The sequence below is a fragment of the Coloeus monedula genome (genome assembly GCF_965178545.1).
Source record: "Coloeus monedula genome assembly, chromosome: 1".
Lineage (NCBI taxonomy): Eukaryota > Metazoa > Chordata > Aves > Passeriformes > Corvidae > Coloeus > Coloeus monedula.
Genome location: NC_138781.1, coordinates 86,787,001 through 86,800,573, shown reverse-complemented (window position 1 = coordinate 86,800,573; position 13,573 = coordinate 86,787,001). Strand labels below are relative to the sequence as shown.

Below are 13,573 nucleotides of genomic sequence, written 5' to 3'. Positions count from 1 at the left end.
AGATAAACTAAACCAAGCTGCTTGCAGATCCCTAGGGACCACAGTAAGAAGCAGCATGGGCATAGTTACATATATGTATTAAACCAGGATAACCATGGGGTGAATATCAAACCTAGGAGCCAGGTACTACTGGGGCAGAGAAGTTTTACAGTTGGTCTGAGATTTACATGCAGGAGACACTTATTTTCAGTGTTCCCAGCAAAAGTGTGTGAGAGAATTTTCCAACTGCATTGCCTGAAATGGCTGAGCATCCCATGCTGGATTCTGCACCTGGGATGGGGCAACCCTGGATGTACATACAACCTGGGGAATGAGATGCTGGAAAGCAGTGCCATGGAAAGGAACTTGGGGGTCCTGGTCGATGGCAAGGTGGATCTGAGTCAGCAGTGCCCTGGCAGCCGGGAGGGCCAACCCTGTCCTGGGGGGCATCAGGCACAGCATCGCCAGCCAGGCAAGGGAGGGGATTGTCCCGCTCTGCTCTGCACTGGGGCGGCCTCACCTCGAGTGCTGGGGGCAGGTCTGGGTGCCACAATTTAAGAAGGACATTAAGCTTTAGAGAGCGTCCAGAGGAGGGCAACAAAGATGGTGAAGGGCCTTGAGGGGAAGTTGTATGAGGAGCAGCTGAGGGCACTTGGTCTGTTCAGCCTGGAGAAGACTGAAGGGAGACCTCATCACAGTCTACAACTTCCTCATGAGGGGAAGAGGAGGGGCAGGCACTGATCTCTTCTCTGTGGTGACCAGGGACAGGACCTGAGGAAAAGGCCTGAAGCCGAGTCAGGGGAGGTTTAGGTTGGATGGTAGAGAAAGGTTCCTCACCCAGAGGGTGGTTGGGCACTGGAACAGCTCCACACGGAAGAGGTCACAGCACCAGCCTGACAGACTTAAAGAAGCATGTGAAAGCCTTTGCCCGAGTAGGTGATCTGCTGTCCGAAGAGAGAAGCCCAAGCTCCTCAAGACACTGGCTCCTTATCCTGGTGGAAACTGCATGCTGTGGTGTGGTTTTATTCAAGTTATCCACTAAAAAGGGGATGTGGGGTCTAGTGTAAGCTGTCACAGTAAAAAAAGTCAGTCCCTTTCTGCCAGGCTTTGCTCTAACCTTCCTCCCCAGCTTCCAAGGACACAAAGGACTAGGGAGCTGGAGCCGCTGCACAAGACTGAGACCAAAACTCCACGAGCCGCTGGATCCACACTTGAGGCTCGGCAGGGCTCTGCGGAACGCCCCGAGGCCCCGAGCCCGGCCGCGCCCGGGCCGGTTCCCGCCGCGCCGGCCGAGGGGCAGCAGCGCCGGTAACGGCGGCCAGGGCAGCATGGCCGCGCCCGGCCCGCAAACGCCGGCGGCCATCGGGACGCGTTTGGCACAGCAGGCGCTCGACAACGCGCCGGGGAGGAGGCGGCCTGCCCTCAGTTCCTTCTCCGCCTTCAGCTTCGTCCCGCCCAAACGGGAAGGGCCGCCGGAGCTCAGCTATTTCAGCCGGCCGCGCAAGGTGAGGGAGGGAGCGAGCGAGCTGGGAACGGATGGGGGGCAGCGCAGGGCGGAGGGACGAGTTCTCCCCGCGGGTCTCTGCGCAGTGTAGACACTCTGCTTGGACTCGGTGCAAGGGCTCGGCTCTCATCGTGAGGGACCTGGTCTGACAGGTGCCTAAAATCGTCATAGCATCACGGAATGGATTGGGTTGGAGGGGACCTTAAAGATCATCCAGTTCCAACCCCCTGCCATGAGCAGGGATACCTTCCACTAGACCAGGTTGATCAAAGTCCCATCCAGCCTGGCTTTGAGCACCTCCAGGGATGGGGTACCGACAACTTATCTGGGCAACCTGTTCTAATGCCTCACCACATTCACAGTGAAGAATTTTTTTTCTGATGCAAAATGCAGCGGATTAATCTCTATCACTAAGCTATCTAATGCCAAAGTAATAGGTTTCACCATGAGAGGCCTTTGCAAAGTGTGTTTGCTATTTGTGGATGGCAAATGAGAGTAATGTCTTCCACTGGATGACAAGAGAAGGCAGAGACATGGTTTGCCAAGGATTGAGGATGGACAGGCCACTTGGTAGCAATGAAATGTGAGGCATTTTTAGGGGGAACACTAGGAAAGGCATCATTGGTCTCTAGGGTTTGATGCAGCACCAGTGGATTTTCTCATAACACACTCTTGGGAACCCTTTAATAAGGAAACTTCTCCATTTTAATTGGAGGGAAAAGATTTTCAGTGTGCATTGCATAAATTTTCCACAATGCTCAGCTTTAATAAAATCAATAGAGCTACTCAAAACAAAACATCAATATATGCCTCTGTAACTGAATGCTTCTGAAGGTGGTACACTGCCACTAAACATGTAGTTACTCAAGTACACTGGCAGGGAGTCTCACTCCTTGCTCTGCTGCATTATGTCACCTTTGTTCCTCATTCTGTCCTCATATTTAAAATCAGAAATTAAAACAATCTTACATCCTCCGCCTCAGCTTACCTACAGTTCCTGGGTGGTGAACTTTTCTCTCTATGAAGTGTCATGTGAGACATTGAAGTTAACAGGCTTTTTTGTCAAAAATTGGCATAAAAAAGTTCTGAAATACCTATTATGTCAGTGTAACATGGCAATGCTATGGCAATTTATAACAATAAATACAACCCATGAATCCCCTGCTCACCCAAGTGACAAGCTGCTGAATGCGCCAAGCACCGGGCAGTGCTGACTGGTGGTTTGTGAGAGTTTGCACGTCCTGTGTCCCTGGGTTGTGGGCAGGGTACATACCAGACCACTGTGCTGTGCATTAAAGGAACAGCAAATTTCCTGCATTGACCACCTGGTCCTGCTAAAAGACAAGTAGATTTCTAATGTCAGACTCTTTTGTGTTGATTCCAGCATTTCCTTGGGAAGGTGATCTGACCCAAAGGTGAGCGGACACAGTTGGTGCCATGCTTCACAAAACAGTAGGGAAAGAGCAAGGTGAGGGCAGGCCAAAGGGCTGGCGTGGTGCTCTTGGGGCTGGTGGAGCTCACAGTCTATCCAGTCTATCAATGGCTGCAGAATTAGGTAGAGCTTTTCCTTACACTATGGTCTGCTTTCACACTCACAACGGCCTGGTTTGTGAAAAATGCTGCTCCAGTGGCGTGGAAACAAAAAGTGGTAACAGCTCTTTAATAGGTTTCTTCACGGCCCAGGCCTCAGCCACAGGGGAGGAAGCGGATTCAACCCATTTTTCTACACAATTTAGGAATTAGATAATTTGAATCTTTTTATTTATACAGCAAAAGGAATCTCATTCCTTTCTGCAGCTTAAATACCTAAAACCAACTGTGTATCAGAGACTGAAGCAGAGAGAAGTAGGAAGAAGATGGGCTCATTGCATGGCCAGAAGCTAGAAAGTCCTGCCTTTTAATCCCTTGGCTGACAGTTGCTCCCTGGATTGCTTTACATAAGTTACTGTAGCCAATGTGCCTGGTGTTTCCTCTTCTGAGACGTGGAGAAAGCTATTACCTATTTTATGTGTGTCCGGAATACCAATGAATGCTTGCAAAGCACTTAGCTTTAGCAGCAGTACACAGAGGATGCCTACCCTGAGTGCACATTTACCATCAGCTCTGTGTGACTCACTTGCTCTGATGGGTTTAAGAAACAGCTCACCGCCACCACCACGACCACTATCACCACCCAGGCCAACCAAATTATCATTTACAACAAAGAGAAACAGCAGCAGAAAGTTATCAGTATATTGAGCAAAGAAGTGTTGTCTCTACACATCTGGCAGAAAATCTTAAATAGATATCTGGGACCGAGGTAGTTTTTGATATAACAGCCTGGCTGACTATCTGCAAGTTCCAGAAAGAATGAATTATCTGCTCTGACACAAGTAACAAATAATGCCAGATGAATAACAGCAAAGAGCAAATAACATTTCTGGTGGTGAGTACAAATTAAATGCCCACTGAATGAAACTGCTAGCGTGGGGAGGAAAGGAGAAGCAAGGAAGCACAGAAATAGTCATGGAGATGACAAATCATGTGCAGGGTGCTCTTGAACGTGCCTGAAATCCTATGAAGCTCAATGGTTCAGAGAAGTGAAGGGATAGATGGGTTAAATACCAAATAATCTCTCCTCTTGGCAGAACCAAGCAATGGAGATACCTTTAGGAATAAAGCCTGAAATTACAGCAGTGTCTCACTAGTGCTCTTAACTATGGTGTCCTTTTAATGGAACCACTATAGCCTTTTTGACCTGCCATGACTTGACTATATTTGGAGAATTCCATTGTAATTCAAAAGACTCAAAGTACATGAGGTTTTCAAAGGTTAAATTGGACACACTGTAAAATTAGAGGAGAAAAAAAGCCCAACAAAACGCACCATTTTTTTAGTCAGCCATGCACAAAGCCAGTGATGACTGACATGTTTAACAGAATATGGACCTTTTAATGACATTCAGTAACAACTGGCAGCATATTTCAGTAGGGGATTTTGCTTTTTCTTTTTTCTTTGAAAACTTTTTTTGGTTTTGAAATTGCTTTGATTCCACTTATGAGAACTTCTTGATTGGATTTCACAAATGCCTTTGTTGGAAGAGCAGATCTTTTATGTTGCTTATTTGGATGCAACTGTGTCAACAGTTAAACAATAATATTCTGGTTTTGGGTGTGCTTTATTTTCATGCCTGACATGTGTGTCGTGCATACTACTGGATCACTGGATTACCACTGTGGCATGTTTCTCAATTCTGCTCTAATCAGAAATGAAATTATGTTTACAGTGGAGAATCCCTTTGTCTTTTTGAAAATGCCTGTTTTGCTTTTACTTAATTTTGCCAGATCATTTGACAAATACACGAATTTATGAAGGAGAAATTAAGTGCAGGAAATTAAAACAGATCAGTTAAATTTCCAAACATTACAACAGATTACAGGGGGGGAAAATGAAGTAAAATACCACAAGAGAAATTTCAGAGCTGAACAAACTTAATAAATGATACCACGTGTCATTAGGTAATTTTGCAAACTATTCCAAAGGAGGGCCCCAAACTTCCTAATGAAGTTGTCATCACCTCATGCAATATATGCACTGTTTAGGTATTGATTTGACTACATGTGTTCTGTAATCTACAAAGTAAAGCAATTCTGTGAATTAGTCTTTTTTACCCTTTTCTCAAGACAGGAGATTTTTTCACCTATGATGCCGTTTTTGGAATAACAGAAGGTTACGACCAATATCTTCCATGCTGCGACAGAAAACATGCAAAGGGTCGTGGCCTTAAAATTCATGAGGAGGTAACCCTTTTATAAATTCGTAATTATCTTTGTTAAAGGTGTTTTGTACTTTTTGACATGACTGGAGGCTATAGGCATTGTTATACCCTTTATGGTGCAGCCTATATGGTAAGAAAGAAGGAGAACATCATTGTACTCAGCTTGCAGGTTTAGGAGAAAGCATTATCCCATGAAGACACCCTAATTAGCTCTTGCTCTTTCATATCCTGAAGATTTCCAGGACAAGACATATGCAAGTTAAAGCAAGGGGGAAGAGGCAGATCCTCTCTTGCAGAGTTCAGGGTGTACTCTGAACCATCTGTGCCCCTCAAGAGTTGCATTTCAGGTGGTTCTGCAGTTATTTCTGTGATGCTTGAAAACTCTTCTCCCTGAGAGGACTGGAGTAGGAGGCCATGACTTCACTTACTGTCCTCTGACACCCACCCTCTCTACGCCAGCATTTCCTGTGGAAGGCAAGTCTCTAAAGCTGGTGAGTTTGTTAAGAAAACCTACACCAGATTGCCCTGCAGGAAGGAAATTCATAGGGAGCTAGGGCAAAGGTGTGGTCCATCAGAACACATGGGCATGCCTGGAAAAGGATGGGCAAAGTATTTGAGGCCAGCAGAATCTGGGTTTGATGTGCACTTATAGGTAAATATAGCCATGGTTTTACACAACACCCTTGGAAACAGAAATACTGTAATATGTATGCATAAATGTATATGCATGTATTTTTCCATGCAGCATCTGAATAATACACATATATACAAGTGTCTGTATATATAATTATATTTATACATACACACACAAAACTGCGCATAGAGGCAGAGGCTGTCAACAGCCAAATGAAATGTAACCTCTGTGTATTAATGACCTCAAAATCCCAGTGGGTTCATGGGATATAATGTGATGGGTAGGCTAAGGATGGCTGCTTGCATTGAGGGTTATATGTATAGAGAAGGAAGAAGGAAGAGCAACACAACAGTTCAAATTACTCTAATTTCTCTGTAATAAAATTGGTTTTTTCTGACAAAGCCCACTGCCTGTGATTTGTCTCACTAGCAGTTATATATGCCAGACATTTCAGTGCAAGTGCATAGCCATAATGCCCTTCAGCTCTATCAGACAGTGCAGGAAGTATTAGATGCTCCCAGAGGAATCCCAGGAGTGCCCATGAGCATCACCTGCTCATGCCTAGTAACTCAACTGCAAATCTGTGTGAGGCCAAAAGGTATGTAAATGACTACTCCAAGTAGAAATTAAACTTTTTATTTGAACAAAACAAAGACAACCTCCCTCCCCTAGTACCAAGCCCTACCTCCAAGTGAGCTCTTGCATCAACAGAACTCACTTTCCTATTGGTTTTCCTCCTAGAGCAAACTAGGCCAGAATTCATACCAGCTCTGCTGGGCAGTGCACACAAGGGACTGTCCAAACAGGTGTCCCTTAATCCAGCCCTTTAATTAGCAGGGAGACACATTAAACCCACAGCTGCTTAATACTACAACATGATCCTCTTGCATGTCATGACACCCAACACTGGATGTAACCATGACTAAGTTCAAGTCACATACTCAGTTCCTCCTTACTATCACAGTGGCCTTCTCAGACTTTATATAATAATAATTATATTACAAAATCTAATAAATATAAATTCCACAATTTACATCTTTCTAGTACAACACTGAAAGCAGACAGGCTGAACCCTCCATAGTATGCTGCTTTACTTGAAGTGGAAAAGTAAGGGGCAAGCAAGCCCCTCATTTCTTGCAGATAGCCTGGGTGCACTCAGGGAATTCAAGAGTACAGTGACACATACTCAGTTTAGCTACATGCAGCTGAGTAACTGCAGTGGAGTGTGTGCACAGGGCTGCCATTGCTGATTGCAAGTGCTAGCAGTGCTAGAATTACACACTGCGAAGGCGGGTAGCAGGATGCTTCCCAGCCAACTGTTGGAAAATCTGAAACCCACTGAATGCCAAACCCACAAGGATGAAATGCCAGTGTGCACAGTCAGCGCTGTGCTACCAAGGATGCTGAAAACTGAATCTTACTTATTTAAAAGGAACACAAACTATTGGAATTACATACTTCTGTGTATCATTAGCACTGTAAACCCTGTATTGCTAGCAAAGCCTTTCTTGATGGTACAAAGATTTTTTAGTTTCTCATTTTTCAATGTTTATCCACAACTAGGGCATGGGAGAAAATGGTCTTAATTTTGCCTGCCAATCTTCTTGACTTGATTTTCATTCTTCTGGGGTTAAAAGTTGGTGTACTGAATAGTTTTTAATGGGTGGAGTAATGTAGGCAAGAGAACTGGGGGATAAATGGTTGTTCTGAAATGAGCTTTTCTATTGAGTGGGTTAGTTAGTTAGTTAGTTAGTTAGTTTGTTTTTTAAAAAAAGGGTTTACAGTATCTTTGCAAGAATCTCAGGTTCTGTCCACGAGGCTGGAAATGTCTCTTAGCTGACTGCCTTGCTATGAGATCCCTCCAATCTGAGCTCCCACCTGCATCCTTGCAGGACATTTGTGCTGATTTGCTCAGACTTGTGTGTGTTGTAGCAAAAAAGTTTATTTGCTTGCACTTGAACTATGGTGTGGCATCTGCATTTTGATTCTCATATACTATTTATACGACTAGATAAACACATTGCAGACCAAGCTTACTGTGTTAGTCAGTGTGCAAACATACAAGCAGCCTGATAAATCTGAGACCTTTAGCTAGGAAAAGAAAAACAAACAAATCCTGTCTTTCCCTTCTGACTCCATAGCTCCCTGTTGCTGTAACACAGGAAGGAACTGCAGATTGCAGATAGTGATTGCAGAGTCACTTAAAGTGCAGCTTACTAAGAAGCTTAAAATCTTTTCTTGGTCAGGTTATTTTTCATCAAGTCCACTTTCCATCATTACAAAGCAGTTACTTCTGTAATCTTACAGCTACAAGTATTTTTAGTAAAATCTTTCATTGTGCAGAAATAAAGTAGTATATGCTTTACTTCCTTCAGGGAAAGCTTGCATAGACTCATGGTTTCTCAGGGTTTTTCTTTAGGCTTTGATTTTTTTCAAGCTGTGCTTTCACTGAATTGTGCAAGCAGGGTAGGTGTTCCTGTAACAGGGGACACAAATCTCTCCTATTTTTCAAATGAATCATGCAACTCAGTGCACAATAAAAATAAAAATATAATCTGTGCTTTTCTAGCATTTAGTTTGCCAGTAATCACATGGTAATCACATGTGTGTATGTATTTGTGTAAAAAATTATCAGTCCACAGCTCCATATCTTATCATCAGTGTCATCTAGGGACACATTCATGTTTATTAAGATACATAAAAAACTAGAGCAGCGATAGAACAGTATGGGCACTAAACAAATCCATATAGCAGATGCTGTACAGTTCTGTCAGTTATTTTACCCCTGGCCACAGCACATTTAGCAATAGAAAACTGCCAAATTTTCTATTCACTGTGTGATTTTCTTCTAAGGGGACTTTTGTGTTTTCACAGGAAATGGCAAGACCTGTTCCTGTGGTGACATCTTCACAGTATGGGAAGCGTGTAAATAAGCCCTTAGACCCAGCAACCAGAGAGCATGTGAGGGTTTATAGCCTGCACGCAGCAATCTACGGGGAAAGTAGCCGCCCTGCTCATTGAAAAAACCTTCTCTAGGCCTGGATCCATGTGAAATCTCTCGTGTCTGTCATCACCAGCAACATTTATCTGGAAAAAAACCCCACGTTGAAAAGCAATATGGTGCTTTTGCCTTTTCCTCTACAGTTTAGTTAATGAGAATGATCTGGATTAAAAATAGGGTGAAATAGCAGCTGCACTTTTTCTCATGCTAATTAAAATGCATGTCTTCTCCTTAAATTCTCATAAAAATCTCATGAAAAGCAGCACCGACAAGAGCTGAGAATTTTAGGCAGCAACACTGGGAATGAGACCTGTTGGGTCAAAAGCTGTCTCTGCAATTCTGGGCACTGCTTCTACATAACCCTTCACAGACCTAACATTTAAGCAAGCTTGCCCCTCAAGGTATCAGTGGTCACAGATTTTTCAATCCTTACAGAGTTGCTAGAGAATTGTGGGATATTGTTTTATGTGCACAGCAGCTGAAACGGAGATTCAGCTCAGAATTTTCTAAAATGCATGGGCTTACGTGCTTAGCGGTTGCAGTAGACTTCAAGTGGAACTTGAATTAAAAGGAACTTCTGAGTGCTTTGCATTTGAAGAGACAAAATCTGGGTTTAGCTGATTTCAGACATTCATTTCACTGACTTCCACTATAGGAAGGTCTGACTGATTTAACAAGAAAAATCATCATTGGTTCTGTATCCAATCTGGAAAAAAGGGGTAAAAAGAAAAAGTAATACTAGCAGAACAAGCACTAAATAATTTGGTAGAAAGTATGGAAAAAACACAAGGATTTGAGCAGTAGTCATTTAAAAAGCATGTTTAGCACAAATGTCTAAATCTGATTAAACATTTAATGCCTTGTACTTTCATGGAATCCAGTACTAAAATGTTAAGGTAATTTCAGGAGGAGTTTCTCCTGCAGGGTATGCATCAATTTGGTTCTCAAGAGCCATTGATCCTGTTGTTTAAAGCTGAGGCAGTATTGTTCAGAAAGGAACAGCCAGAGTGATCATACCAGAAAAAGAACTGGAAGTCCACAGCTGTGACTGACACTGGTTTTGTCAGGTATTTAGACATAGGAAATCTATGTAATTTGTAAATACATTGAGACTCCTAGTGAAAAAATAACAGAAAAAAAAACTTCTTAATTTGGGACCTGAAAAAGTAGTAAATTAGGCAATCAATAGCACTTGTTTGGCATGATGTGAGAAGCAAAGCACATAGAGCAGCCCATTCTGAGACATGTTTGTTACTTTCATTATTCATGACCTTCTACATGCACTGGGCTATTGACAAGAGGACATTAACTGCTACATTCCTTTTCAAAAATAAACACTTCACTAAACAAATTCAGCAGCATTAAATGAAAGGAATCACAGTAAAACAAAGGGAGAAGGAAATGTTTTGTAATACCACAATGTTTTTTCAAAAAATCAGCATCAAAGTTATACCAGCAAAGAATGAGATGGAATATGGCCATATTCTTAGCAAGTTATTTTTACTTTGGGACAGTCAGTACAAATTGCTTCTTTTAAGTAGCCTTTATTTACAAACCATCTGTGTTTGAAGAACTATGGGAAAGCAAATTTGTTTGAGAATACCACCACCTTCTGGCTTGTGTAAGAAAGGCATCACCAGTTCACTTCCAACACGGAGAAAGTCAAACATCAAAAGACCAGTTTGAGTTTTCCTATCTCATTTCTTTGCTTATGTCACACCCTTCTCATCCCTACTCACTTTTGAAGGTATTTCACAGGTTGCTCTTCCCACTACTTGTTTCTCATTCAGTTCTGAATGGGTCACTTCTTCCTTCACTGCTCAGTGTCAAAAGAACACCCTGACAGTTTCTTCTGTGTTAGGGATAAGTTCCTTACAGATGTTTGCAAAGCCATTTCAGCTGCTCTCCTTCGGTTTCTCTTTTGCTAAAGTGACAAATTCTTAGGCTACTGATATTCTGAACTTACCATTACACTGTTAGAAAGCATCTCATTACCTTTTGGTGCTCCCTCACCTGTCAGTGTTGACATACTACTGTGAGGAAGGGTTTTATACATGCAACAAATTAACACAAACAGAATGGACAGCATGACACAATGTAAATCATATTCTGGATCTGAATTTTGCATCCAGTAATCTCCAGAGATTGACAGACACCTGCAACTCACAAATTATTAACAGTAGCCTTGGAAGGAAAAAATGGCCCCATTCTGTATCTATTGGTGAAGTATACGGAATGTGCATGATGTGAGTTTCACCTTTTTTGGATCAAAACAACAGTGAAAATCAAACTAGGTGATGCTGGGAATTCTGCTTTGCTACTCATAAATAGTAATTCTACACAGAGAATTACTAACCAAGCTAACCAGAAAATGTGTTTTACATGGCAGCTCATCAAGTACACATGATGTGATCAGAACTAAAGCTCTTGTTTTGCCTTCATCCATCTGCAAAGCAACTCAGTGACCCAAATTAGGGCACACTGTTTCCAGCTGAAGTGGGTACTGGTTCTGGTTCTCAGTTCCAGAATTTCTTTTCATACATAAAAAAGGCTGCCATGGGACATAGTTCTTGTGACCTTCAGAGCATAGAGTTTCTGTAGCCTGGAGGAACTCTGGAGTGTATACATGACCCCATTTAGACAGTTTACCTAAAACAGCCACCAAAGGCAAAACTACAAATAGAATACATCTGGAACACGGACTGGGTGGCTGTCGCGGGTTCGGTTTGCTAACCGGGCAGAAACACCAATTTAGTGTAGTGGTTTGGTCCAAAATACTCATTACTGTTTATCTGCTGTGAGATAAGAATTAGGAGAAATGCAAAGCAGGCACCAAACTTGAAAGAATATAAAGTTTATTAACAGACCTAAAAAAGGGAAGAAAAAAATTATACCACCTTCAGAACTCTCCTCCTCCCCCCACCTTCCTCCCTTCTCCCACTGACAATGTAAAAAGACAACCCTTAAGATGTTCAGTCTGTTTACCACTGCCATAATAACCTTGTTTAGTCCATTTAGAAAGAGAAGTCTCTTCTTGCTCATGCTATGAAAACATTATCACAACGAGACAGCCACCCACTTCCAAATATCGTTCAGTCCATTTAGGAAGAGGAGTCTCTCTGCCTGCGTGTGAGTCCTTTCCCCCGACTTGCAGCTTTTCCCGCAACTGCTTTCGAGGGTCCACTCTTGAAGTTTCTTGGGGTACAATTTTAAGGTTGAGCCGTTCAGAAACAAAAACAGAGGCCCTTCTCCTTCCCTGGGAGCAAAGGGTCTTCATCATCTTCATCGTTAAGACTATCTCTGGAAGCATCTCTAGGTACTGAGGTTTTCTCCTTTCCCGTTTGGAGCAAAAGTCCTCATCTGGTTCATCTCTAGGGACTGAGGTTTTCCCCTTTCCCGTTTGGAGCAAAAGTCCTCATCTGGTCCATCTCTCCCTGTCCAAACTTCTCATGAAATTACAGCTGCGTCAGCATCTGCCTATCTCGGCGCAGGTGCTTTTGCTTACGAGTTGAACACTCCACCCCCCATATCTTCATGAAATTACAACAGGATACTCTGATATATCATAGCTTCACAACAGAATTTCAGCTTTAAGCATCTTCTCTCTCTCTTCCCTCAGGTTTTCAGCTCTTCACAGCAGTAAAAGGGTTAATCTCACCTCGGCCTTGCAGCTTTGCAGCTGGAATGTTGAATTTTTCTTATCGCAGTGGAGAGGGGGGGAGAGCCAAGCCGCTCCGGCTGCCCACGGCAAGGCAGTGGGGGGGGTTCCATGGCTGGAACAGGTCCATGGCTCCAGGATGGCCGTGGCCCAGCCCAGCCTGGCCCAAGCAGAGCCTGGCCGGGCCCGCTGGCCCCCACACGGGGCCCGCAGCCACCTGTCCCAGCGCCAGAAACGAGAGAGCTTGGAGGGGGAGTTTGCCTATTCTTAAATGTGGATCACAGAGGTGTTCACAACTTTAAGTGGCTTAGAGAATTGTCCATATTCAAACTGGCCAGCTGATAGGTTCTATCAGTTCCCAGAGGAAACTGTAAGCACCCCTTAGCAAGGACGTCCCTTCCGGGACTATGCTTGCTAACCTATGACAGTGGCCCCGCAGGGACGGTTGTGCGTGTCCATTCTCCTGTGGCAGTGTTACTTTACAAAGTAAAGCAAATCCTTTTTTATTAAAAATGCTCTCATTTTCTGTAAGGCATTGCTCTTTATTGAACAGCACTCTACAGCTCTTAAATAAAACCAATAAGCCAATGCTGTTTCTACAACTACTTCAAATTTTAGTTTTATGAAACACTTGGGAAATCACATGAGCAGCTGTAAGTAAATTGCACAATTCCTTCTTATACTGTCAAAAAAAGCCCTGATTAGTAGGTATTCTGTAGGCATATTCTGTCCATTCAGACTGGCCTGTATCCTTGAATAGCCATGTGCTGCAGCTGTAATTTAGAACCAGTTAAAATACGAGGGAAAAACAGCACTGTCTGGCACTTATATCTGTAAAATTGTAATAAATATTGACACAAATCTTAAGAAAATATGATCCTCTTTATTACTCTTTACATGTTAATTGTTCCAAATATTGGAAGGTTTCACATTCAGAAGCTCAAATTTTCTGAGGTGGAGTTATATATAAAAAGAAATTCTTCTTCCATGCACAAAATTTACACTTTGTAGTAAAGAAGTTCAGCCTGTGATCCAGTGGT

The 13,573-nt window shown here is 43.0% G+C and overlaps 1 protein-coding gene across 1 annotated transcript; it reads left to right on the top strand.

Annotated features, from left to right (window-relative positions):
- Positions 1-1,307: 1,307 nt before the first annotated feature.
- On the top strand, positions 1,308-8,968 carry CFAP90 (cilia and flagella associated protein 90; the record flags this gene model as incomplete). The annotated part of the gene is made up of 3 exons (XM_082299233.1): positions 1,308-1,484; positions 5,146-5,262; positions 8,749-8,968. 3 exons carry the CDS (start codon positions 1,308-1,310, stop codon positions 8,893-8,895), a joined length of 441 nt encoding a protein of 146 aa, XP_082155359.1. The 3' UTR covers positions 8,896-8,968.
- Positions 8,969-13,573: the final 4,605 nt, after the last annotated feature.